This window comes from Ambystoma mexicanum, chromosome 1p (genome assembly GCF_040938575.1).
Source record: "Ambystoma mexicanum isolate Mex_15411 chromosome 1p, UKY_AmexF1_1, whole genome shotgun sequence".
NCBI classification, from domain to species: Eukaryota; Metazoa; Chordata; class Amphibia; order Caudata; family Ambystomatidae; genus Ambystoma; species Ambystoma mexicanum.
The window spans coordinates 1021440881-1021467612 of record NC_090921.1 but is presented as its reverse complement, the minus strand read 5'-3'; the positions used below and the strand labels follow the sequence as shown (position 1 = coordinate 1021467612).

Genomic DNA, 26732 nt, shown 5'->3' with positions numbered 1-26732 from the left:
ATTCATTCAGCCTAGCTGTCAATCAAACATGCTAAGTGGTGAGCCGGTCGGCTTGAGTGCGACTTGAGTTGCCAAGGCAACTCAGTCCAGGGTGCCTAAACCCCCTCCCACACCCCTTGTGGTACCCAGACAGAGTGGCACCACTTTTGGAGGCTTCTGTGGAGAAGAACGCCAAAAAGTGGAACAAAGGGCTCGACTTGGGTTGGAGTCACAGAAGAGAACACAAACGCCATTTTAGAATCGAGTTCTGGCGAAAAATACTAACCGGTGAATTAATATTAAATAAATAAACCGGCGGTATGTTCGAGGCTATAGGAATTAAATAATTAAAGTTGGTAGCCTCGAACAATGGGAAAATCCCATAGAGATATATTCGCGGTCAAATATAAAAAGTAGTATCCACTGCCACCAGCCAAAACTCGATCAGGGGGGAAGGAGACGTGCCCCCTCGAACAACAGACCCCGGGGCAATTGAATTGCCCCGACCAGTACGTCCACAATAGGATGGTTAGTACTGGTTTCTGTTCATAATTTGGGACTAGTAAAGCCAATGGTGACTTTACATGCCCTGGGAGACAGTAGTCAGTCCCAGGGTTTGGAGTCTATGTTTGGGGGTCGCTACAACACCCCTGGGTTACGGCACGGAGGGTGCATGAGACCCTATGGAGTAAAAGACCCCACAGCCCATAAAACACATGGAAAGACAAAGGAACACCTCAAATCATGTCTAAGAGTGGGAGTAAAAGAATCTCACTCTTAGCAGGAGAAAAAAGTAAACCCCAAAAATCCAGCAAAGCTGCTGCGGGACTCACTAGGTTTGGGAAATTAGCCTTTACAGAGAATTCTCCCTAACACACGCCCAGGCTGAGAAGGAAAACGTTACTTACCTGTAACTGTTGTTCTCCAGCATGGGTCTGGGATGGATTCACATGCTCATGAATATTCCCCGTCGTCAGGCTGGGAATCCTCGGTAAAGAAAAAATCACTATCAGTTTTTTCTGATCTGTCTTTCTTAGTAGAAACAAATCACTGATCTCTGGGTCATAGTGCCCACAGCCAATGACTGCCCTCTCCCTAAGCCCCGCCTCTGGCAGCCATCCTCAGATTTGGTAGCACGCAAAGTGGCAGTATGACCAAGTGAAGAGCCGCAGAGGGGTAGGTGGGAGGGTTCGCATGTGAATCCATGCCAGACCCATGCTAGAGAACAACAGTTACAGGTAAGTAACTTGTTCCTTCTCCAGCATGGGGTCTGGCATGGATTCACATGCTCATGAATAAAAGAATACATAGCAGTATACACATGCACAACCACGAGAGGTGGCAAAGGCTCAACATTAAGCATTACATCCAAAACTCAACATTAAGCAATTCTTACCTCCTCACCAGGCTCACCTTAGGCGAACAGGTTGCGCAGCACTGCTTGGCCGACCCTTCACTCCTCCCTGGAGTCCCGATCGACGCCGTAGAATCTTGTGAAGGTGTGCGTCGACCTCCACGTAGCAGCCCTGCAGATGTCCAGCAGGGGCAAACCAGACCAGAACGCCATATTAGCAGCGATCGATCTGGTCGAATGGGCTCTCGGACGGCCGGGCAGCGGTCGGTTTGCCAACCGGTGACAGGTCATGATGCAGCCGGAGAGCCATCTGGAAATGGAAGTCTTCGAGAGAGCCTTCCCTTGATTCACAGACCCAAAGTTCACAAACAGTTGTGACGTCTTCCGAAAACTCTTTGTGCGGTCCACGTAGAACTTCAGCGCTCTAGCTACATCCAGCGAGTCCAAAGTTCTCTCGGCCGGCGTCGAAGGCGACGGGAAGAAAACTGGTAACACTAAGAGCTCGTTGAGGTGGAAGTCCAATGGCACCTTGGGCATGAAGGAGGGGTGCATCCTCAGCACCACCCTTGTGTCATGAAAAGTCAAGTATGGAGCCTTGCAAGATAGGGCCTGGATCTCTCCCACTCGTTGTGCGGAGGTGATGGCCACGAGGAACGCTGTCTTCCATGACAGGAACTTCAAAGGCGCCGAATGCATAGGCTCGAATGGGGCCCCCATGAGCCTGGTTAGCACCACATTAAGCTCCCACGCCGGGGCAGGAGCCTTCACAGGCGGGAACAATTGGAATAGTCCCTTCATAAATTCCTTCACCAGGCGATGAGACCACAAGGACGCCCGTCCCGTAGTCCTGGTATATGGGGAGATGGCAGCCAGATGTATTTTGATGGAGGCGTGAGCCAGTCCAGCTTTGGCCAGCGACAGTAGGTACGGCAGTACTTGAGGGGCCGTAATCCGCAGAGGGTTAATCATCTTCTGTGCACGGCACCAGACAGAGAACCTCTTCCACTTATGACCTTAACACTTAAGAGTTGAGGACGCCCTGGCTTTTGCAAGAACCTCTCTGCAGTCAGCCGGGATATCGTACCCTCCAAACTCTAGTGCTGCAGGAGCCAGGCCTGCAAGTTCAGCGAATGTGGGTCATGATGAAGAATGGCGCCCCCTTCTCTGGAGAGAAGATCCGCGTCCGCCGGCAGCTTGACCGGTGGGGACGTTGACAAGTCCAGAAGGTCTGGGAACCAGATCTGCCTCGGCCACACTGGTGCGACGAGGATCATTCTGCACCTGGACTTCTTGAGCTGGTTGATGAGGCGGAGCAGCAACGGCAACGGAGGGAACGCGTATAGAAACAGGCCATCCCAGGGGAACGAGAAAGCATCGCCCATGCTCCTCGGCTGCGGGAAACTGCTGGCGAACCGCTGGCACTTGGAGTTCATCGCCGTCGCGAAAAGGTCGATCCGGGGTTATCCCCATCGTCAAAAGAGCCGATCCACCTGATCCTGGCGCAGTTCCCACTCGTGGCACGAGCGCAGCTCCCTGCTGAGTGAGTCGGCGATGGTGTTTTTTATTCCTGCCAAGTGGAAGGGAACCAGAAACATCCCCTGGGCGACAGCCCAGTGCCACAGATCCTGGGCCTCCTTGGATAGGGCTGGGGATCTGGTGCCCCCCTGCTTCCGTATGTTGAACATTGTGGTGGTGTTGTCGGTGAAGATCCTCACCACTTTGTCCTTGAGGGACGGAAGGAACGACTTACGCGCCCAGAACACTGCTCAGAGCTCCAGAATGTTGATGTGGAGAGACCTCTCATCCGGGAGCCAAAGGCCTCCTGCGTGGAGATCTCCGGTGTGTGCCCCCAACCCTCCAGAGAGGCGTCCGTCATCGTCTCCTGAAACGCTGGGGTTTGAAAGTCCGTGCCTGTAGTGAGGTGAGCACGGGTACCCCACCATAGGATTGCCCGACGGAACTCCTCGTCGAGAGGGATCCTGTCCTCGAAGCAGCCTGTCGCCTGAAACCTGTGGGCGTTGAGGAACTCCTGTAGCGGACGCATACGAAGTCGGCAAAGGGGTACAAGATAGATGCATGTGGACATCATCCCGAGGAGGGACTTGATGGACCTCACCCTGGCCACATCCGTGGCTAGCAGGCGCCGCACCTTGCCCAGGATGGTCTTCGTCCTCTTCTCTGACGGGGAGGCCAATTGCCCCACTGTATCGAGCTTCGCTCCCAGAAACAGTGCTACTTGCGACGGAACCAGGTGGGATTTGGGGTAGTTGATGGCGAACCCCAGTTCCGTGAGCAGCCGGACGGTCCTAGCTGTGTGTTCGACGGCGAGTTCTCTTGTCCTTGCCAGGATTAGCCAGTCGTCCAGGTAGGGGTAGACGTGGATCCCCTGCAGGCGCAGCCGCGCCGCCACTGGTGCCAGGCACTTGGTGAATACCCTGGGCGCCGACTTTAATCCGAACGGTAGGGCTCTGAATTGGTAGTGGCGTCCCTGAACCACGAACCTGAGAAACCTCCAGTGCCCTTTTAGAATGGGGATGTGGAAGTAAACATCCTCTAGGTCCAACGACGATAGGAAGTCGCCCTCCTCCAGCTGTCCCAGCACGTGCTGGAGGGTGATCATCCTGAATTTCTGCGCCTTGATGTATTTGTTTAACCGACGCAGGTCCAGGATGGGGCGCCAACCGCCTGTCTTCTTTCTGACGAGGAAGTACCTTGAGTACACTCCGGAGCCCCAGAGCCTCCTGGGGACGAACTTGATGGCACCATTCTTGAGCATCGCCCTAACCTCCAACAGCAGTTGAGGGACGCGATTCTCCTTCCTGGCCACGGGAGGAATGCGAGGGCACTTCTTTTGGAATTCCAGCGAGTGCCCGTTGGCCAGGATGTTCAGCACCCAACGGTCGGTGGAGATGGACTCCCACACACTGACGAACTTCGTCAGCCGGCCTCCCACCGGGGTGCTTCGGTGGGGGCCTGACGACACGGCCGGGTCAGTCTTGCTTGGAGGCGGCCTTGCCGCCTTGGCGACGACGGCGGGATCCCCCTTGCTTGCCGCGACCTCTGTAGGCCTCCTGGGAAGAGGAGCGGGCTGCCTGGCAGTAAGTGGAAGACCCACCGCTGGATCCTTTGGAGGCACCCAGTCTGCCTCCGGAGCTCCGAAAGGGCCATCGTTGTTGAAGTACCCCTAGGGCCCGGGCCGTCTCCGAGTCGGTCTTGATGGCCTGGAGAGACTCGTCCACCGCCTTACCAAAAAGGTTGTTGCCGTCGAACGTCATATCCAACACTCTGGTCTGGACGTCCTGGCGAAAGTCTGTCGCCTTGACCCATTCTCGTTGTCGGAGGCAAACTCTGTTGCCCAACTGGCGAAATCCGGTATCTGCAATGTCCGTTGCCACCGTTATGGCGTGATCCGACGCCACCTCGCCTTCCTGCAGAATTTGTAGGGCCTCCGCCCTCTTGTCGTCAGGTAGGAAGTCTAGCAGGGGAGCTATCTTGAACCAGAGCTCCCTGTCGTAGCGGCCCGCGATCGCTAAGGCATTGGCCGCTTTAATCGTCGTCTCCGCTGACGAGTTGATTCATCGTCCCATTGAGTCCAACTTCTTGCCCTCGTTGTCCGGTGGGGAAGTGGAAGTTGAAGCTGCCGCACCCGCTGCTTTCTTCTTAGCCGCTGCCTCAGGGCCCAGCCCCGGCGTGGGCTGGGCCCGAGGCACAAGAGGGCAGCATCGGGGACTTGGTACTTCTTTTCGTACCTGTCCCTCTTGGCGGGTGTCGTCGAAGGGTTCTTGAGGACAGTAAGCCCCTCGTCCCAGATGTCATCGAGCAAAGGCACCGCAAGGACCGTCTTCCTCTTGGCCTCTCGTCGTTGGTAAAGAAACCCTTCCTTTTTTTGTTCTTCAGGGCAGAGCTGAAAGAGCTCGGATGCCCTGGTTATCATGGCGTGAAAGGAGCCAATTTCGTTGGCTGGAGAAGCCCGCGGGGAGGGTGATGACGGGAAGTCCGCTTTGTCATCGCCACCGTTGTCGTCCGTCCCCGTCTCTGTATCCGTCGCCGTATCCTCTCTAGGGTCCGGCGAGGGGGATGAGGGGTCCACAGGCCTCGCGGGCACGAAGAGCAGATAGGGGTGGACCCTCCTTCGCTTGTTCGGAGGGTTTCCCCACGGGCCTGGTTCTGGATCCTCCGCCGGGGTCCGTGGTAATCTCGTCCTTATCTCGGTACATAAGGATTGGATCGCCAACAAAATGGCCGCCGAGCTATCCTGGGGCTCTGGTAATGGCTGCGATTGACGGGATGGCCGCTCCACTGGGCCCTCTTCGTCGCTATCTTCGATCACGTCAGGGGGGACCGTCCCCTGGGATCGAACCTTCTCGAACCTCTTGTTGAGGCCCTTCTCGGTTTCCACCAGCTCCTCCTCAGAGGCTGATTCCGAGTCTGTAATGGCCACCACGCCCCCCCCCTCTTTTTCCGCTGGGAACTTCACGGGGGTCTTAACGATGGGCAGGAAAGAGGATTCCCTCTGCGGTGGCAGTGATACTCTGGGCCCAGAGGCCGTTTCCACTGGCGTAGTCTCAGCCGGCTTCGCCAGGGTCGCAGCGACCACTTCAATAGAGGCCTTTGCCGGCTGGATCATAGCCTTCACCACCTTAGGTGCGTCCTGGGCCTTCGCCTTGGGGGAAGGGTCAACGCCTTGCCCCCCCCCCCTTCCAGATCGACCGGGGTAGCTCCAGCAGCTTACCCGGGTTCTCGGCCTTCCTCTTCCCCGAACCAGAGCGTTGGTTCGTGGTTGAACGTGCCGGGGAAGTGGCGCCCTGCCTGGCAGCCGAAGAGCCCGACCTTTCGGCGCTCCCGGGGCCCGCGGACTCGCAGTGCTTGGCCTTCTGTTGGGCCCCTGTCGCCGGGGCGCCCTCACAGGACTTAGAAGCCCGCTGAGACTTTTTCTTCACCTTCTCACCTGCTGTGCCCTTCTCCAGCCAGGCGGCGAGGCGGGAACGACGATCTTGTTTGGTCTGTTCCGAAAGCGCACAGTCGTCCTCCACATGCGTCTTGTCCTCATGAAGGCAGTAGAGACATCGTGAATGCTCGTCCTCCTTGAAAACATTTTGTAATGCGCATCCAGGGCAGCACCTGAACAGCCTGGATCCGGGCGTCGAGCTTCCCTTGTCCTGGGCCATGTCCGTTGAGGTAGGCCGCAGATCTTCCGGAATCCTCCAAGAAGCGTAACTCGATGAAAACTTCACCCTTGAGGGGCGTAGAAGAATTCCGAAACGGGTGCCCGTTATCGGAAGTAGAAACGGTGGAGCTTGAGGCTCGATTAAACCGAAAAAATGAGAAAATCTCCTGAAAAAGCGCAAAAACGCAGCAAAAACTCGAGAGCTAAAGCACGAGGACTCCCAACACTTAAGCGTGCGGTAAAAATCTGAGGATGGCTGCCAGAGGCGGGGCTTAGGGAGAGGGCAGTCAATGGCTGGGGGCAGTATGACCCAGAGATCAGTGATTGTTTACTACTAAGACAGACAGATCAGAAACAAAACTGATACTGATTTTTTCTTTACCGAGGATTCCCAGCCTGATGACGGGGAATATTCATGAGCATGTGAATCCATGCCAAACCCCATGCTGGAGAAACATGCTTTGCGTTTTCTGCACCTGCAGCGTGACACTCACCGTGTTCGGATCGGTCTCCAGTAGGCCTGCATCTTTCTTCTGCGCTCAGCTCCTGCAAGAACAAAAACACCGTTAGGAACAGCCTTACTGTGTGGCGCTTCTGCCCATCATTTATCGCTCCTTCTGTTCTGCGGGCATCTTCGGCAGCGTCATTCCCATCCCGGCACGCCGCTTCCTAAGGAAAAGGGAAAAGAACAGAAAAAAGGCATTAGTAAGCATTCAGCAAATCTTCGCTTATTTTTAAAGACTGTACGAGCTTCAAACGCTTACCTGAATCCCAGCCGCTCTGGGGAAACTCTGTCTCCGGAACTTCTCATCCATCTGCAAGAGGGAAGAGACACTCCAGGTTAGCGTGGAAACATCTAGAGGCGCTGCATACCACGCTTACTCACCGCATTTCTTCTTCATAACCGGCATCCACGCTGAAAACATCGCGGCACCTAAAAGACACAGAGAAAGAACTCAGTTCAATACAAATACGAAAGGGTCGCATCGTGCTCTCACTCACCTTCAGCGCTACTCATCTCAGCAGCACGTCGCCATCCCCGGACGCCGGCCATCATCTAAGGAAGGAAAGGAACGAAGTTAGAAAACTGTTCAAAAGACTCCTTATACTTACTTGTCTGACTCTTGCCAGTGAAGTAACTAGGCAGCAACGAGCCTGCATCAATCAACACGCCCCTGCGCTGAAAGCAGGACGGAGAGCACACTTTCCAAGAAAACAAGGCCCAGTCTCCAGTCGAGTAAACTCCAGGGAAGGGTTCGAGGTCGTAAGAGGTCAGAACAGGCTGAGTGACGTCCCCATGGATACCAGGTGAGCGTTACATTCTCTATCGTCGCCACTCCCCTATGGGATGGTGTGGACAGAAACAATGTCTTCCTCGTCGGACGAAGAAATATCTGTGCCCTGGAACTCTTCCACACCCCTCCACCCCCTTCTCTGGGTCCTGAGGGGTCGGCAGCGGGCTAAGGTCCGGCATCCTCTTTGCCAGAGTCTTCTCCACTGGTTTGGCCAAAGCCTCCCGCCTGGGGTGAAGAGCTACTCTGGCAACCACCGGGGTACCCTGGACTGGGTCAGCCCCTTTTGCCTTTAAGAGGGCGGCAGCAACCATCTCGATAGAAGAGGACGATTTGGCATTGATCACCTGGGCCTTAAATGGCAGGTCTGACACCTTGTCCTGCGTGGCCTTCTCCGTCCTCTCTCGCAGCTTCCCTGGGGTAGCTGACTTTCCTCTTTGATGAATAACTGGAGCAATGGCTGGAGATTGAGGCTGATGGAGATGATGAACGCGCCCTGACCGTCGCGGGACCCGCTTGTGCGGTGACCCTGACGGAAGTCGACTTGCGGTGCTTTGCCTTGGGCCCCCATGGATGGCGTACCCTGAAAGGACTTAGAAGCCCGCTCTGGCTGGCTGGATCCAGATGAGGCATGCGCCTGTGGACCACACGGTGTAGAGGCCCCAACTTTGAGCCGCGCCCCCCAGTTGGACATGTCGATCCTTCATCGTGTGCTTGGAAATGCCCTGGCAGTTCTCGCAATCTTCTTCCTTGGGCGTCGGGTGAAGGCAATAAAAAGATACTGGGAATGTTGGTCATCCGTGAAAACATTCCGCAAACCACAGTTGGTGCTGAGCTTAAAGAGGGAAACCCCATCCTCCTTTCTCCTCCAACATGATCCGGCGTGGTGTAGGCCCGATGGCCTTCTGGAAACTTCCAAGAAGAAAACACTTGATGATTTCGCCCTTGAGGGGCGATAAAAGATGCCGAGAAACGGTTCCCGGTTAATAGACCAACGATGGAGCACACAGGCTCGATTAAACAAAAAAGGTTTTCCAAGCAAAAAAAAGCACAGAAAGCTCTAAAACACGAGGACTTCAACACTTGAACGTGCGGTAAAACTCTGAAGATGGCTGCCAGAGGAGGGGCTTAGGGAGAGGGCAGTGTTACCCAGAGCTCAGTAATTGGTTTATATGAGAAAGACAGTTTATAAACAAAAGTGAAACTGTTTCTTCGTTTACTGTGGATTCCCAGCCTGACGATAGCATGTGAATCCATGCCAGACCCCATGCTGGAGAACAGTCTTTTTTTCAATTGGGGGAATACTCTCGTCCCTACTACTGCAAATATCAAACCCAAAAGAACCTGCAATGGCTACTGAAAGGTCTGATGCTCAAACACTTAACTTTTCAAATGTAAGGGTCCCACAACTAGTATCGTTTGAGCTGCATACCACTCCTGACCCCATTTATGAAGGCATCATGAAGTAAGACACAAACAACAGATTCACTTTTCTACAAAATAATTAATTTCTCTTAAATGTCAGAATGGAGAAGGCCTAACTTGCCCTATGCTAAGGTAGGATTTCCCTACCTAAAGAAACTAAGGATAGCCTGAGCCATTAAGTTCAACTCAAAGGTCCGTCTGTGTCCAAACCCTATACTTGCCCTCACAACTAAAGATATACAATGTGTAGGGATGTCATCAACCAAAAGAAACCGTGTTCCAACATAAGGTTCTGAGCTTCTTCCAGCCCCTGGATTGCTTTTCAGATTACATTTCCCCAAGTTTAAACAGTTCCACAAAAATACCTCAGTGTACCCTTCCCAAAATCTACACAGTTCAAAAGGGTCTCGGGGTTCCTTTCCCCAACAATGCACCTCATCGAGCTTCAAAACCATAGTTACTTAAAATCTCTCAGCTTTCAGTAATTTTTCCAAATCAACTTTATAACCTTTGAGGCTTTTCAATAGTTCATGTAGATTGCTTGTTTCTTCAATCAATTCAGCACTTATTATTCAGCACAGTTTCTATATCTTGTCTTTTTTCCAATCACAGGTCACGCAACCAATAACCCTTAGCACTTTGCTACATTCATATATTCTCATTGGACTTCCTTGCCAACACAGGTTTTCCTGCTGAACCTGTGGTCTTACCCCACATTCAATTCTGTTTCTCCTTGGCAGTCTCTTGACCATGCCACAACGTGCCTTTCACACAATTCATTTTGTGGTGTTATTCCCGGCCACCAACTTGCTTTCCCATTGTTCAATAGTGATTATCATTTACTTTCCACTTAGTTCATAAGAATTCATAATGGGATTTCCCCTTTATGCATTCTTTCACATTGTCCATCAATGCTCATTACTAAGTTTTCACTGAGCTTGTCAATGCACATCACTTTCGTTTCAACCTTTAAGTATTTTCATATACTTTGCTCATCATTTCCTTGGTTCAATATTCAATAATTAAAAAAGTACTTTGCATCATGTACAGTATTCAAAAGGCTTTGTTTCGGGTTCCAAACCCATTCAGAATCATTCTCTGTTCGATACTCTTTCTCTTCTCCCGCTTTCTCCCGCTCCCGTCTGCTTCTGGAGAGCTTTGGCGAGACACTTTTGCCTCTCTCATTCCGAGCTGTTACAGTCAGCAAAACACACTGGAGTTTTTATCTGTCCGAGAGCTGAACAACAACATACGGCATCCTTGTCGCCTGTCGCTCTCCAACCTGCTCCACAGCGGGTTGCTGCTTCCTTCTCCCCAGGCGGGCTTCTCCTTGCCTCTCGCCCGGCTCTCCTTTTATGCACCTGTAGCCTCTCGCAAGTCCTTTGCCTGATCATAGTTAACTTCATTAGTGGGTCATGCTTGGTCATAATAGTGATGCTCCAAAGTCATCTTCCTTGTCTCAGTACCAAAGAGGTGTACACTAATGGAATTTTGCATAACTCCTAGTTCCCTCTTCCTCGTCCCAGTCTTACAGGACTAGAACTGTGGGACAGTTATTGTGTGTTAAAGAGGGGAAGACTGACAGTAACCTACAAAGGCAGGTGGAGGGTAGGCTGCATGCGAACAATGGAAAGGGGGATACCAAGTCTCACCTGAAGACATCCCGTCCCCAAAGTCCCTCCACCCAGGTGATCCTCCCTGGCATATCCACCCCCACGGTCAGGATCCAAAAGCAATGGCCTTTCCCTGGCCACCTGAGATGGGAGGATGACCTCAGGTTCCTCACAGGGCGCATCCCTGACTAGTTGGAGTCAGTGTTGCTGAAGCAATGCCCCTTTCAACAGGTTGTTTCGCAGCAACAACCATGTTGGGTCTTGGGACACTTTTGCTCAGACCTGTAGAAAGTGTGCCCTTGAAAATGAGACGACCAACAACTGAGGAGTCACTGGAACAACCACATGTGCAGCCGGTCCATTGGCACTAAAAGTATGCAAGAAGCCATGAGACCCAGTAAGCATAGGTAAATCGAGGCCAGAACTTTTTCCTGTGATTGTAGGACATGCAATCTTGCATAGGTTTGCCCGTCAGGCAGAAAGGCCCTGCCCAAGTGAGTGACCAAGAATTTCCCAATAAATAGAAGGGACAGGGATGGGCGAAAACCCGAGATATTGTGAAGTTCAGAGGAATCCGAACTGTTCAACAGACTGCAAGTACGGAACAGATGTGCTGAAACCTGGACTGCGGAGAGAGCGTGGATGAGCCAATCTTTTATGTAGGGAAATATATGAATGCCGTCTCTCCTGAGGCGAGCCACTACCACCACAAGCAGCTTGTTTAAGTCCATGGGTGCCAAAGAAAGACCGAAAGGCAGGACCTGAATTTGTGGTGGCAAGTGCATAGCACTAATTACAGATACTTCCAATATAGCATGTGGATTGGCACACAGAAGTAGGCATCCTTGAGATACAACAATAATGGCCAGTCCTGCAAGTTGAAAATTTGAGCTAGGGTAACAATCTCGAAATGGCCCCTGCGCAGCAACAGGTTCAGAAGTCTCATACCCAGAATAGGATGCAAGACCCTGTCCTCCTTTGGCACAAGAAAATAGACTGAATACCAGCATTAGCCTAGTTCTGAGGGCAGAACCAAGGCTATAGCATATTTTGTCATAAGCTGACAAACCTTCTCCAAAAGAAGAGGGTCTGGAGTTAAGTATTGGATGGAGGGAGGGAGGGTGTTCTGGAGGGCATTCAGCAAAGGGGAGTCCATATCACTGACGAACAACCTGAAAGGCCCAGGAGTCTGACGAGGCAAAAAACCAATCCTCACCAAACAGGCCTTGTATGGTGGAAGACTTTGCTGGAGCTCTGTTCCTGCAGGGCAGCATACAATTGCTGGTTGCCGAGAAAGGGGAAAGGTTGAAACCTTCTACCCCAACTCGGTGGGGCGGCAGAGTGTTGCAGTTGAAGCACCAAGGCCAAGGACTTGGCAGTCTCCCTTGACGACTGGAACTTTTGGAGGACCTCATCTGCCTCCATCCCAAACAGGTTGTTGCATTAAATGGCATGCCCAGGAATTTAGCTTAGAAATCTGAGGTCCTCAACGAGGAATAGCTACTCAAAACTGTTCCCGTAGCCATGGAACGTGCCATGCAGTCAGCCGTATTGAGGCATGACTGCAGAATCTGGCGAGACCCCTTGTTGCCATCACTGATCAGGATTACCAGCTTTTCTGACCTCTCCTGCAAAAACATGCTTAGCAGCATCAGATCTTTCCAGCAGGAAGGTGCTCAGCGGCACTAGAAACTATGGACGGGGGACCGAATGATAACTTGGACAATGTACAGGAGACATTAATGGCCCTTAGGCCCAGTGTTACGATGGATTAACAAAATCAGCCCTGGGGGTGGATTTTGGTAGGCCAACCTACTATGGTTAACAGGAATTGCACTGAAGTCTAGCCAAACCCAATCAAGGTAGGTAGCAGGGCAGCAAGGCTTCGACTCAGGATGGGTATGAGAGTAATCTAGGGCTGCAATTCGAGACAGAGAGCATTGCAATAATTCCAATTAGACAGGTAAGTGCAAAAATATGCAATGATTTTTATAATACACACTAAGCAATGAAACAGCTAGGTAAGGATTGTCACACAATTACTATAGAATACACATATATATATATATATATTCACTCATGAGAAGATAAACAGCATTTGATTCAAAACCATCTTCATCGGACTACTAACCATGGACAGGCAGTGAAGATGGGTTGCAAAAGGAGCAGGCACTGTACGGATTCTGTTGGGACAATGATGCTGAAATGAAGGAGCAGGCGTCTTGTAGCCCAAAGTGAAAGTTTGAACTTGCAACAGCGATTGCTGCAGCGAGGTAGCTTGTCAGTCCACCAGGTGGTACAGGGACACTTCCAAAGGCTCTTACCTCCTCACCAGGCTCGCCTTCAAGCAAACAGGTTGCACAGCACTGCTTGGCCGACTCTGGACTCCTCCCTGGAATCCCGGTTGGCGCAGTAGAATTTCATGCAGGTGTGCGTTGACCTCCATGTAGGAGCCCCGCAGATGTCCAGCAGGCACACACCAGACAGGAACGCCGTAGTTGCGGCGATCGCTCTGGTCGAATGGGCTCTGGGACGGGCAGGCAAGGGTCGGTTCGCCAGCCAGTGACAATGGGTGATCCAGCGGGAGAGCCACCTGGAAATGGAAACCTTGGAGAGGGCCTTCCCTTGGTTCACAGGGCCAAAGTTTACAAATCGCTGTGATGTCTTCCAAAAACACTTTGTGCTGTCCACGCAGAACTTCAGCACTCTAGCCACATCCAGCGAGTGCAAAGTCCTCTCAGCCGGAGACATAGGCGACGGGAAGAAAACCGGTAACACCAGGGGCCCGTTGAGATCGAAGTCCGACGGCACCTTGGGCATAAAAGAGGGGTGCGTCCGCAGCACCACGCTCGTCTCGTGGAATGTCAAGTAAGGTGGTTTACAAGAGAGGGCCTGGATCTCTCCCACTCGTCGTGCGGAGGTGATGGCCACCAGAAACTCTGTCTTCCATGATAAAAACTTCAGCAATGTCGAATTCAGAAGCTCAAACAGAGGACCCATGAGCCTAGCCTGCACTACATTGAGTTCCCACATCGGGGCCGAAGCCTTCACCATCGGGAACAAACGGAAAAGTCATTTTCTGAATTCCTTAACCAGGCGGTGTGACCATAACGACGACCGCCCCGGAATTTGATTTCTGGTGTAGCTTGGGGTAGCGGGATATAGCCACCAGATGAACCTTGATGGACGCATGAGCCAACCCCGCCTTGGCCAGAGACTGCAAGTACAGCAGCACCTGCGGTGCCGTAATCCGTAGAGGGTCGAGTTTCTGAGCGTGGCACCACGGCAAACCTCTTCCACTTATGTCTGTAGCTTTTCAGTGTAGACGAAGCCCTGGCCTTGGCAAGCACTTCCTTGCAGTCTGCTGGGAGATCGTATCCACCAAACTCTAGCGCTGCAGGAGCCAGGCCTGCAAGTTCAGCGACCCTGGGTCGTGATGCAGAATCGTGCCTCCTTCCCTGGCGAGCAGATCTGCGTTAGCCGGAAGCTTGATTGGAGGGGACGCCGACATGTCCAGAAGGTCCGGGTACCATATCTGCCTCGGCCACACCGGTACAACGAGGATCATCCTGCGCCGGGACCGTTTGAGTTGATTGATGAGTCGCAGAAGCAACAGGGGAAACGCATAGAGGATCAGGGCGTCCCAGGGAAGGAGAATCCATCCTCCAGGCTCCCCGCCTGGGGAAACCTGCTGGCGAACCTCCGGCACTTGGTGTTCGTCGCCGTCGCAAACAGATCGATCTGGGTCCTGCCGAAGCTCCCTGCTGAGAGAGTCGGAGACTGTGTTCTTTACTCCTGCCAGATGAAATGGGACCAGGAACATCTCCTGGGTGACTGCCTATCGCCATAGCTCCTGCGCTTCTTTGGAGAGCGCCGGGGATCTGGTGCCCCCCTGCTTCCGGATGTAAAACATTGTGGTGGTGTTGTCTAAAGATCTGCACCACCTTACCCGGGACGGAAGGAAAGACCCGAGGGCCCAAAACATGGCCCGTAGCTCCAGAACGTTGATGCAACGACTTCTCCTCCAGTAGCCACAGGCCTCTTGCGTGGAGACGACCAGTGTTGCGCACCCCATCCCTCCAGGGATGCGTTTGTCGTGACTGTCTCCTGATGAGGGGGGGGGGGGCGTCTGGAAATCCACGCTTGCCGACAGACGCGCGTGGACACACCACCACTGAATCACTTGACGGAAACTCTCGTCGAGGGTGATCTTGTCCACAAAGCTTCCCGATACCTGGATCCAACGGGCATCGAGGAACTCCTGCAGCGGTCACATCCGCAGCCTGCACAAGCGCACAAGGTATATGCACAAAGACCTCATGCCGAGGAGGGACTTGATGGACCTCACCCTTGCGATCTTCAGGGTCAACAGCCATTGTACCTTGCCCAGGATGGCCGATATTCTCTCCTACGACGGGGAGGCCAGGCACATCACCGTGTTGAGCCGGGACCCCAGAAACAGCGCGTCCTGCGATGGCACCAAGCATGACTTTGCAAAGTTTATCGAGAACCCCAGTTCCGTGAGTAGCCGGACGGTCCCCGCTATGTGCTCAACGGCGGTCTCCCTCGACTTCGCTCGGATAAGCCAATCGTCTAGGTAAGGGTAGACGTGAATCCCGTGCAGGCGCAACTGCGCTACCACTGGTGCCAGGCACTTGGTGAAGACCCTTGTTGCCGACTTCAATCCGAAGGGGGGGGGGGATTGAATTGGTAATGCTGTCCTTGGACCACGAAGCGCAGAAAGTTGAGGTGCCCCTTGTGAATGGGAAGTGGAAATAGGCATTCTCCAGGTCCAGAGACGACAGGAAGTCTCACCCTTCTACTTGTCCCAGCACGTGATGAAGGGTGACAATGAAAACTTCTGGGACCTGATGTACTTGTTGAGGCGGTGTAGGTCCAGTATGGTTCTCCAACCGCCCGTCTTCTTTCTGATGAGGAAGTACCAGGAGTACACTCCGGAGCCCCAGAGCTTTTTGGGACAAGTTCTATCGCGCCCTTCTTCAGCATGCCCCGGACCTCCAGCAGAAGTTGAGGGACATGGTTTTCCTTCCTGGCCACAGGTGGAATGCGCAGACACTTCCGTTGAAACTCCAGGGTGTGCCCATGGGGCAGGGCGTCCAGCACCCAACGGTCGGTGGAGATGGACTTCCACACACTGATGAAGTTCGCCAGCCGGCCTCCCACCGGGGTGCGCGGGTGGGGGCCCGATGTCACAGCCAGTTCAATCCGCCTTCGCCGTGGGGGCACCACATTGGGGACCTTGGTGACGACAGCGACCTCCTCCGGACTTCCTGCGGCCCCTATAGGCTTCCTGTGCCGTAGAGCGGGACGGTTGACGATAGGATGATGGCCACCACCAAAACCTTTGGAGTACCCCTGGGACTTTCCTCCAGAGGTCTGAAAGGACGGCTGTCACTGCTGGAGCATGCCCAACGCCGGAGCCATCTCAGTATCTGCCTTGACGGCCTGAAGAGACTCATCCACAGTCTTGCCGAAGTAGTCCCCGTCGAAGGGCATGTCCAATACCCTCGACTGTACATCCTGGCGGAAGCTAGTGGCCCTCAACCAACCCCGCTGACTAAGGCAAACACTGTTGCCCATCTGACAGAATCCTGTGTCGGCGATGTCCGTGGCCACCATGATGGCATGGTTGTGATGTTGGAAATGCATCGGAGGGATAAGGCCTCCGTATCCTTGTCCTTTACTGCTTTTTATCGTGTGTTCTGTCGTGTTTTCCGCGCAGGAGTTCATGTGGGACTCCTGGCAGTGCAGCTCTCTTTTGGTTTAATGAACAGACCCATGGGATACCCTTATGGCACCCATGTGTAGGGGTGCAACCCTGTGCCCCTAGTGTATGTTTTGGGGCACACGTGTGTGACCCACAGAGCAGGGTACGGGCTGGTGAAATGACTGGTGGACTGAGCGTCCTCCATTTTGGGATGCCCAGGCCTCGTCATTGGAATCAGTATATTCCTAATGGAGGCAAAATGGCCCCCATGGCCTCTTGCCTTCCATCACCTGTTACCTAGATCTTCCCGAAGTCCCGGGAAGCCCTGCCTCTGTCCCTTCCCCCTAACTGGCTGTTGGGTGGAAGTTCCATATATGGTAGTGTGGGGCAGTGCCGACAAGACTGGCTGGAGCCTTCTCAACGACCGTATGTTGTGGGTACGCCTGTGGGAGGGACCTGGGTGAATGGAGCGTGTGACGAATACGCATTCTATGTTGTGGGTGTCTAGTATCTGGTGTTTGACACAATGACTGAGATAGCCCTGCCCGAAACCGGTATGAATGCAGTATGGAGTGTTGAATGGCTCGGTACTTTGTCCCAATACACAAATTGTTGTGAGTGTTTGGAAATAAGTGAATGGCCTGAATGCACTGTGTGCCTGATTGGATGCCTGCCTGCCTGCCTGCCTGAATGCCCTTAGTCGTGATTGGATGCTTGAGTGTGACCCAGCGGAATGAATGGGAGATCAACAGTATATCTGGGGACCTCTTACTGCTAGGAATTGTGTTCAGAAGCTGAAGTCAACTACGACGAGTAACAGGAGTAACTGAAGCTTGACCTTGAAGCCCTGCTGGACGAGAAGAATTGCTGTTGCTCTCCTTCACAATCTGAGAGCTGCTGTGTCTCCAAGGACTGATCCAGAGAGGACCTGGTAAGGCGCCCTCTTCCCGAGATACGAGGGACCATCGTGCACCCGCTGATCTTTGCCTAAGCTCCCTGGTAGACAGACCTTCGACAGGCTGCCGACCCGATATGGGGACTGCTGAGGGACTCCAAGGAGAAGCGCCCAGACTGTTGTCCGCCACTGTCAACGTCCGCTGTCGCAGACCGGCGCCGCTGTGCTCCCGTTTGCCTAAGAACGTCATTTCATCCAAGGACGCTCTTGTGCGCATCGTCCGCGCTGTGTCCTGCTGGAGAAGGCCTGACCGTCGACGTGCCGAAGAGCATCCACCGGTGGGTTTCCCGCCACCCAAAGACCACAGAGATGCCGACGACTCGACGCCCTTGCTGGGCCACAGTTCTTCCAACTCTTTGAGGTCCAGAACTATCAACACCGAGGTGCCCCGCAAGCCTCTTCCTGGCAGGGCGTTTACGCTTCCCTGTCAACGAGCACTGCTAGGAACGACGCGCCCACTTCACCGTCGTAGCTCAACCTGTTCTCCGTCGGATGTTCAACAACCCATGACTCCCGCCTTAAAGGGAGGGCACTCAAGAAGGGCCGTCGATTCCCCGACGAGTAACGCTACAACGCCAGGTACTTTGGGGTTGCAGAATTATTGGGAAGTCTAGTGTGACCAATATATGGACTGGGCTTGTGATACATCTTTGCTTTACAGGTTGCCCAGGTGGGGGCGGGGGGGCATCTCCACACAGAACTCTGTCTAGGTATCGGGACCAGTATTCTGCCAATTGGTCCAACCAACTGCTTTCCTTCCTCTCTCTACTGTTGGTTTCCTTTATTTGATCTGTGTGTCATTCTGACCGTATGCACTTTAATGAGATCTGATAACGTTAGTGGTACCACTTTAGAACTGTATATATTTACCATTGTTGATTTCTAAGTACAAAGTGAGTTATCGTGATAGTGTACATCACCTCAAATATTAATTATATAAAGACTGTGTTTTAACCGATACAGTGTGTGGACATTCCTTTGTGGGTGCTTGGGGACTACACTGTACTTAAGAACCAGCCGGCATCACCTCCTGAGAAGCTAGGCCTGGATTGCTCGACCACGCACCAATAATAGAGAATCTTGGCAGGGGTCCTCTGTGCCTCTCCTCTACCATATAGAGAGGAGACGTAACCCCCCCCCCCTCCGGTCTTTACAATGGTCTGATGCCACCTCGCCTTCTGCAGGATCTCCAGCGCTTCTGCTCTCTTGTCGTCAGGAGGGAAGTCCTGTAGAGGAGCGATCTTGAACCACAGCTCCGTGTCATAACGGGCCAAGATGGCCAAGGCATTGGCCGCCTTGATAGTCGTCGCGGCAGACGAGATGACCTGTCGCCACATGGTGTCCAGCTTCTTCCCCTCGCCGTTCGAGGGGGACAAGGATGTTGAAAATCCAGAAGACGACTTCTTTGCCGCCGCTGAGACCACCGAGTCAAGGGACAGTTAGGATCTGAGACACTTGGGTGCATAGTCTGGCTCTCAGTACTTCTTCACGTATCGTTCTCTCTTCCCTGGGGCCGAGGACGGGTTTTTCATAAGGGACAGCCCCTCGTCCCAAATGTCGTCCAACAGAGGGATCGAAAACAAGGTCTTCCTTTTGGCCTCCCGGCGCTGGTACAGGAAACCTTCCTTCTCCTCGGGGGCCTGTTGAAACATTTCCGAGGTCCTAGAGATCATAGCACGCAAAGAGCCGATCTCGTCGGGCGCCAAGGCACTGGGCACGGCGACGGGAGGTCCACTCCGTCATCGTCCGTACCTGTGCCCATCGTCGCCGTATCCGGTTCCGTATCGTCCTTTGAAGGCGGGGATGGCGGCGAAGGAGGGCAAGCAGGTGGAGGATGGACTTTTTCTCTTGACAGGGGGTTCCCCCCGAGGGCCCGGTGGCGCGGGATCTCCTGCCGGTGACAGGGGCATCCTTGTCCGAATCTCTGAGCACAAGGTGTGCAGTGCCTGTAGGATGTCCGCCGACACGTCTGCTGGTGGTGGTGGCAGTTGCTGCGGTGGCTGCAACGTGAGCGGTGGCAGTGGCTTGATGTCCTCCGGCTCTTCACCACCCTGCTGCTCGTCGTTTCTCTCACTGCTCTCCACATCCGCCTCGCCAGGGTCCTTCCCATAGGACCTGGCCTCGACAAACTTCTTATCCAGTACGGCCTTCAGACCAGAAAGCTCCTCCTTGTCCAAGCCTTGCAGGACTACCGCACCCCCCCTTCTGCTTGACCAACGGGGACGGTCTAGGGGAGATGATTGGCATTGTCTTCACAATGGTCTGAAAAGACTATTCCCTCCGAGCAGGCAGGGACACACTCATTTTAGGGGCCGCCTCATGCGAATCCACATCCGCATCCGCGGCCTTCGCTAGGGACGCCACCACTCCTTCAAGGGAAGATTTCACCTGGTGAACCTGGGCCTTCACGATCTTGGGCACGCTTGAGGCCTTCATCATGGGGGGGAGGGCCAGCGCACCACCCCCCTTGGCTTTCTCTGTCGGATGGAACTTCTCCAGAAGTTTAACCGGATAGTCTGACTTCCTCTTATTCGTTGACCTGGAACGTTGGCTCTTGGTCGAGGGTGCTGGAGATGCTGTCCCCCACCTGCCCGCCGAGGAGTCCATCCCAACGGCGCTCCCGGTGCCCGCGGGCTCACTGTGCTTTGCCTTATGTTGGGCCCCGACGCCAGAGCGCCCTCGAAAGGTCTTAGAAGACTGCTCAGATTTCTTCTTGCTGGGTGAGGCTTGTTGCCCCGGAATCTTCGCCTGGAGCCACTCGGAGAGCTGCTTGCGACCGTCCTTCATGTTGCGGAGCACCATATCCTTGCAGAACGCACAAGCGTTTGGTTGGAATGTAGGCAGTAGAGGCACAGGGAGTGCCCATCGTCCAGGAAAACGTTCCGTAGTCCACATCCAGGGCAGATCCTGAACAGAGGCATCGAGTCTCCTTTATCTTAATCCATGTCCACTTGGGGTAAGCCTCCAAGAATATTTTTGGTATCCTCCAAGAAGGGAACTCGACTATAATCGCCCTTGAGGGGCGTAGAAAGTTCTGAAAAACAGGTCCCCGTTAGTCGGATGATGGATGGATGGAGCTTGAGGCTTGATTGACCGACAAAATAGACTAAACTCTAAGAAAAAGCGCAAAACTCAGTAAAAAGCCAGAGAGCTAATCACGAGGACTCCCAACACTTGAACGTGCAGTAAAAATCTGAAGATGGCTGCCAGAGGAGGGGCTTAGGTAGAGGGCAGTCACTGGCTAGGGCAGTATGACCCAGAGACCAGTAATTGGTTGTTAGGAGAAAGACAGTTCAGAAGTGAAACTGAAACCGATTTTTTCTTTACCGACGATTCCCAGCCTGACGACGGGGGAATATTCATGAGCATGTGAATCCATGACAGACCCCATGCTGGAGAAGCTATTCTTTATTACCAGCCCTCTCCCCTAAAGTAAAGCCAGACTGCTCAGTCACCCTACCAATGAAAGTCAGGGATAACCCAAGGGAAACCCTGCCTAATACCACTGGTCGATGTACTCAAGCTCGCACCAGAGGACAGCTTGTCGCAAAATCTCCATTACAGTCGTGAACAGTAGAATATAAATATCTGAAATGATTTCAGAAAAGTCCACCAACATAAAGAAGTTAGAGGAGTACCCTCTTTAAAAAATCTTTTTTTAAAACATTACAACCAATGTGCACATTATCAAATGTGGGGATGCAATATAACCATACATTTATTTGTGATTTAGGTCTCTTCAGAAGTCACAGAGGACCACCATAACATGCATATTGGTAACAATTTGTACATTTTCTTTATCCGACTGTAATGTTCACAACAGGTTCTTGACCTACAGTAATGTACCTAGCTTTGCACCCAGGAACTACCATCTTCTGTCAAGTTACTTATCAGCAAAGGGAAGGGTCTGTGTACATACCTGAACAGCTGGCTTAGGGTTAAGTTTTTCTGTAAGTCCTGGGAAGAGAACAGAAGGATTTCGGGGACTGGCTTGGATGCTACTGCTTGCGGTGCTGCTGCTGCTTAATGTCAGGCTGTTGTCCAGCTGCAACTTGGGGCTCAACGTCAGGTCTTCAGGTGGTCTAAGGCAAAAGAAAAGTATGGAGCATGAAAGAGAACAAATAATCAAAACTGAGAGGAACAAGGGTTGAGGGGAAGTAAGGTTAGAAATTATAATTGAATTAAAACTAATAGTAAATTATCATGAACATGGATGATTGAAACTTGTGGCAAAGGATATCTGTGTCCATGTGAGAGTGTATGTGTGCACACATGCATGGACCTCAGTCTCCATCAGGCAAGATGTCTGGATATCTCTCAATCTGTCTGAGGGAATCCATCAGTCTCTCTGGGGGACCATGCGGGTGGGGTCAGTCTCTGACTGGAGGGCGTCTAGTTGGGGAGGTCTCTCAGTCAGTCTGGGTTGGCATCTCCCAGTCCGCCCAGAGTTGATGGTTTGGGATAGTGAGTCTCTCCGAATCTGTTGCGGTGTGGGGGGTCTTAAGAGTCTCTCCCAGTTTTTCTTGCATGGTTGGGGTGGTTTCTCCCAATCGGTCTGGGGAGGGGGTGGAGGGAGTCACTCAGTCGATCGAGGGAGGCCTCTCACAGTTTATCGGGCGCGCAGGGGGTTTCTCCTGCTCTGTTGGGGTGGATGGGCTGGGGGGTGAGGGGCATGCAGGGTTCTCTACCAGTCTGTCAGGGGGAGATGTTATAACAGAAGTGTGAACATAATAACAGTGCAGGTATTGACATCAATGGAAGTATGGTTTCACGAGGAGGGAATAACATAAGTGGAGCGGATGGCAAGAGGATGCTGTAAGAACCAGAGTGCAAGAGGGATGGTGAGAAAGAATGAGAAGGTGGCAACAGCAAAGAGAGGAAGTGACGAAGACATAACCCCTGGGGGTTGGGGGGGTGGGTGGAGTGATCCAGAAGAGGTGTGAGAAATAACAGCACAAAGAGTAGGTAAGTAGGGAACATGGAAACAAAGGTGCTACAGAGGTGACTGAAAGCATAATTTAGGGGAAGAGACCATCCCACAGGAGGCAGTGTCCAGCAGAACAGTTGGTTTAGAGGTAATTAAATCAGACACAGACTAGAAAAAACCAGGTGGTCATATCTCAAGAGATAATTGCTGAACTAGGAACATCAGAGTGATAGGAAAGGAACGAGGTAAAGAGACAGCCAAGTGAAGACCGGTTACAGCAGCGTGGGAGGAGGAACGCGTCAAACGGAAAAGGTAGACGGCATCAAAAATGCCAAAACCTAGTTTAGTTCCCCGTCCGGAACCAAAAATGGAGTAGGCGGAAACCTATTTAGAAGGCCTTTCAGGAGCTTAGTTCAATTCTAGCTGTGTTTTATGCATTTAGCTTAGTTCAATTCTGACGGTGTTCTATGCATTTAGCTTAGTTCAAATTCTGGCTGTGTTTCATGCATTTAGCTTAGTTCAATTCTGGCTGTATTTTATGCATACGCACACTTGCTGTGTCATTTGTGCTCCCCCTCCTCCTTTTGTTTGTGAACTTGGTTTGCCTGCACCCCCCCCCCCCGCTTGCCTCTTCTTCTCTTTCACCCCACTCACAGTCTTCTCCTCCTCTCACTATCTTTCCCCCCTTCCCCTTACTATATTATGGCATTTACTTGATGCGAAATGTCATCTGACCTAGTACGATAGTAGCTGCTGTCTGTCTTCCTCACCATCTCAACTTATTGTTCTTCCCCCCTCCAGCACTACCTGAAATGTCATCAGGCCTAGTATGATAGTCGCTTGTTTTGTTCCTCTCCTCCTCCCCTTCCCCTCGTCCCACACCGAATCAATTCTCCAGCTCTATCGGAAATGTCATCAGGCCCAGTACGATAGTTACTTGTCTGTCTCACCTCCTACCCCCCCACCCCCTACTGCTTAGCTCTGTCTTAGTTCTTGCACCATCTGAAATGTCGCCAGGCATAGTAGGATAGTTATTTCACATATTTCCACTATCTATTAAAAACAAACCTCACCAATCATAACAAGAAGACCCACAGATCAATCGGAAGGGAGAGCAAGATATTACCCAGCAATGGCAACTGGCAACCCTTGAGGGCACAGGTGGCAATGGACCATAAACAGTAATAAATAGGAAAGAACGGGGATAGACAATATATCTCCACTACCTAAACAGGATTATGCCTGCCCCCTGGGTGTACCAAACTCAATAATTTAGATGGAGGCCAACCTCATTCCCCGGCACTGATACTAGACAGTCAGGAAGGGGAAGAGAAGTTATACCACCAAATGGACTACCGACAGTAAACAGATAGAAAGAAGCTGGTTCTGCTAATCCAGCCACAGTATCACCATAAAAACTAGGCTGCAGTACCCAGGCATTGCTGGAAAGCGTGTGCCAGTTTTCCCAGAATCTCGATGTCCCCCCCCACACCCCCACTTGCGTATGTGTGCCGTCTCACCTGTGGGGAAGTTCTGTCCTCTTCCGTGGCGTCTGCCTTGCCTTCCTCTTGGGAAACGGGCTCTTGGGGGAAAGGCGGCGTCCTGCTGCCTGTTTTCCCAATAGTGGGCCCTGTTGTTGTGAAGCCTTCTCGTAGCTTGGTAGCGACCAGTCGCTCGGCCTCAGTATCGACCGGTCACGGCAAAAACCCTACAGGGCTACATTTCTTTTGTTGAGGCTTGAGCCTTCTTCAATGAGGTGTAGGTTCCTACCTCCCCATTTCCTTCCTGAAGGATTCTCCGAATGGCAGTCCTTGGGCTGCTTCGCTGGCCTCGTAGGACGCTAGGTCTCCTAGCTTAGGGTCTATCTTGAGGAGCAGTCCTCTCCTGCTCTCGGAAGAGATGGCGCAATTAGCGTTACCCAAGAGGCAAACTGGGGCCAGTTGGCGAGTACTTCCGGGTCTTCTACTTCCGCTGTATATTTTGCTTGCTCGGCTAAGTCCATGATCTTCCTTAGCGGTGCCGCTAGGTCGAGCACTTTTTCTTGGCAACTTCGCCAGGATCGGTCGATCCCTTTTCTGGGATCCCTGGTGGTCTTTGAAACAAAGGCCAACATTTATGGACAAACACTGGTGCTTCTGCCACCTTTCCTGATAGTTCGGGTTATGGGCATTCTGCCCTCATCCTCTGGCGCACCTCTCTCTCTAGAGCTTTCCTTAGCCTGTCGGTCATGTATTGTGTGACCCTAGGCGATGGCAGCCATTCTGATGACCTCGGGTTTCATATGTCCTCTGGCTGGAACATATCCGATGTCGCTTCTTCCTCCTCAATGTTGAGTTTCCTCAACTTTTCCCTGGGTGGAGGTTGGATCTCTTGTTCGTCTATTCTTGTGAGGATTGTGGGGACCCAGTGGGTTCCTCTTTGGAGCATTGCTCCTCCTCAGCCATATTATCTTCCCCTGGGTAGGGGGTATTGATGCTCGGCACTCCCGACTTCTGGACAAACAAGTCTCTCAATTTATTGAGCACGTCAGTAGCCTCAGGGGCCTTATGTTCCGTCTCGTCTGCATGGCGCGGGGGATCAGAACAGTTCTTGCTCTTCCGGGCCTTATTACACCCATGTGGGTCCTCTAAAGGGACCTTTGTGGACGTGCAGTCTTTTGGTACGGTGCCCTTCTCTTTCTGGCTGAGGTATAACTATCGTTTCCAGTCTATCTTGGAGGGCCTTATCCCTTGAGCCACTGCCTCTATTAGCGAGTCCCCCAGCACTTCTTTAAAGCTGTAGGCTAGATCCTCTGAGTAGGCTGCCTCTTGCTCCTGTTCGCTCCATTCGAAATCCGTCATGTTTTGTGCTGGTAAGTGCCTTTCAATACCTTTTCAAGTGTAGTGGCACGTCCACTGCTCACTTTATGATGTGGTTGTGGCTGCACCCTGTTCTGCAGAGCAGACTTTTGAATATTGCCCTCTGTGCTACTATGAGCCAGTCTGTTCTTAGCTCTGTGGATTAAGCATTCTTTTTACTTTAATGAGGGCACTGCTGTAGTAATCCCCGCTTGCGGGTGTACGGTACACCGACTGTTTGTAATGCTCTTAGCAGTCACTCACTTGCCTCCGGTGATCTGCGCGAATACAAGCATTGAAATTCGCTTGTTCGTGTGCTGAAACTCCCTCCTTCGCGAGGGTGGAGGCTCTTCCCCCCCCCTCCAATAAGCTTCACGCTCTTACCTGACTGCAGGGGAAACTCCTTGCGCTTGCAGAGGTTTGGCTACGCCCCCACAAGGGTGGGGGGCTGCTTTGCGCTGCGAGCACGACTGCGGCTCCCTCGCCTGCACAGAACGGGCTCGCTTTAGTTGCGGAGGAGGCTGGAGAAGCCCTAAAGTGCTGGTAATGCGACACGGGGCCGCTGCCTCCTCCTCACTCGATAATGACACTTGCAATCGAATAAGCTGTGCACTTACAAAGACAATAGATTCTTGTTATGGAGGATGCGCGCGCTACTCATCAATATCTTATCTACCTCAGTAACTCCCCTAACAATCGCGTTACATTATTGAAAACTCTTGAGCGCGCTACTATTGTGTGTTAAGCAGTTTTCTAGAACACAGTAACTCCTTTATAGCATCTAACCTTAAGCAGATAGACATAAAGGTACTTATCTGCTTGGAGAGCAGGAAAAGAAGAGGGAGAGTACAGGAAGTGAGTGGACTAAGGTCATGGGGACAGGTCATGGGGACTACAGTGGACTTGGCACAGAAGGGAAATGTCGTTTTTTGTTTGAAAAAGTAAAAGAAAAAATGTTTTCCTCCAGAAGAAATCTTAAGAAAATGCATTATTGTTGAAACTGCTGGAGACAGGAATACAATGGAAGATGTAGCATAATGTTCGCCTCCATCTTGACATAGAATCAAGTAAACCTAGAGAGAATATATACCAATCCAAAATGACTACCGATACATAAACTACAGGGATTATGAGACATACAAACCACTAACCAAAAACTCTCATTTCTGCTTACTTAATGCACACAGAATCCAGACAACCACCTCTCGCACAGCAAACCGCACGGACTTCACCATACCGCAACAACAAACGACCATTACATAGATCGCAACAACAGCACACAAGGACACACTTCGATCCTACTTGCTCAGCGCAGTGAAAACCGAACTGAACCTGCCAACAGTACACCACCTCATGTTCCTACACCCTCTTCACCCACTAACCCACCCCATCCACCTTTTGTTTACAGATCCGCCTGAGCGCCTGGAGACCAACTCTGTTGGTGACAGTGCGCTA

At 52.2% G+C, this 26732-nt stretch overlaps 1 protein-coding gene across 3 annotated transcripts in view; it reads right to left on the bottom strand.

Annotated features, from left to right (window-relative positions):
* EDC4 (enhancer of mRNA decapping 4) overlaps positions 1-26732 on the bottom strand; it is a 2544921-nt gene that overhangs the window by 1062807 nt on the left and 1455382 nt on the right. For all 3 annotated transcript variants that reach the window (XM_069603831.1, XM_069603839.1, XM_069603847.1), the window contains exon 17: positions 21433-21595. In XM_069603831.1, the coding sequence (XP_069459932.1) occupies positions 21433-21595 (163 nt within the window). The remainder of the gene's footprint in view (positions 1-21432; positions 21596-26732) is intronic.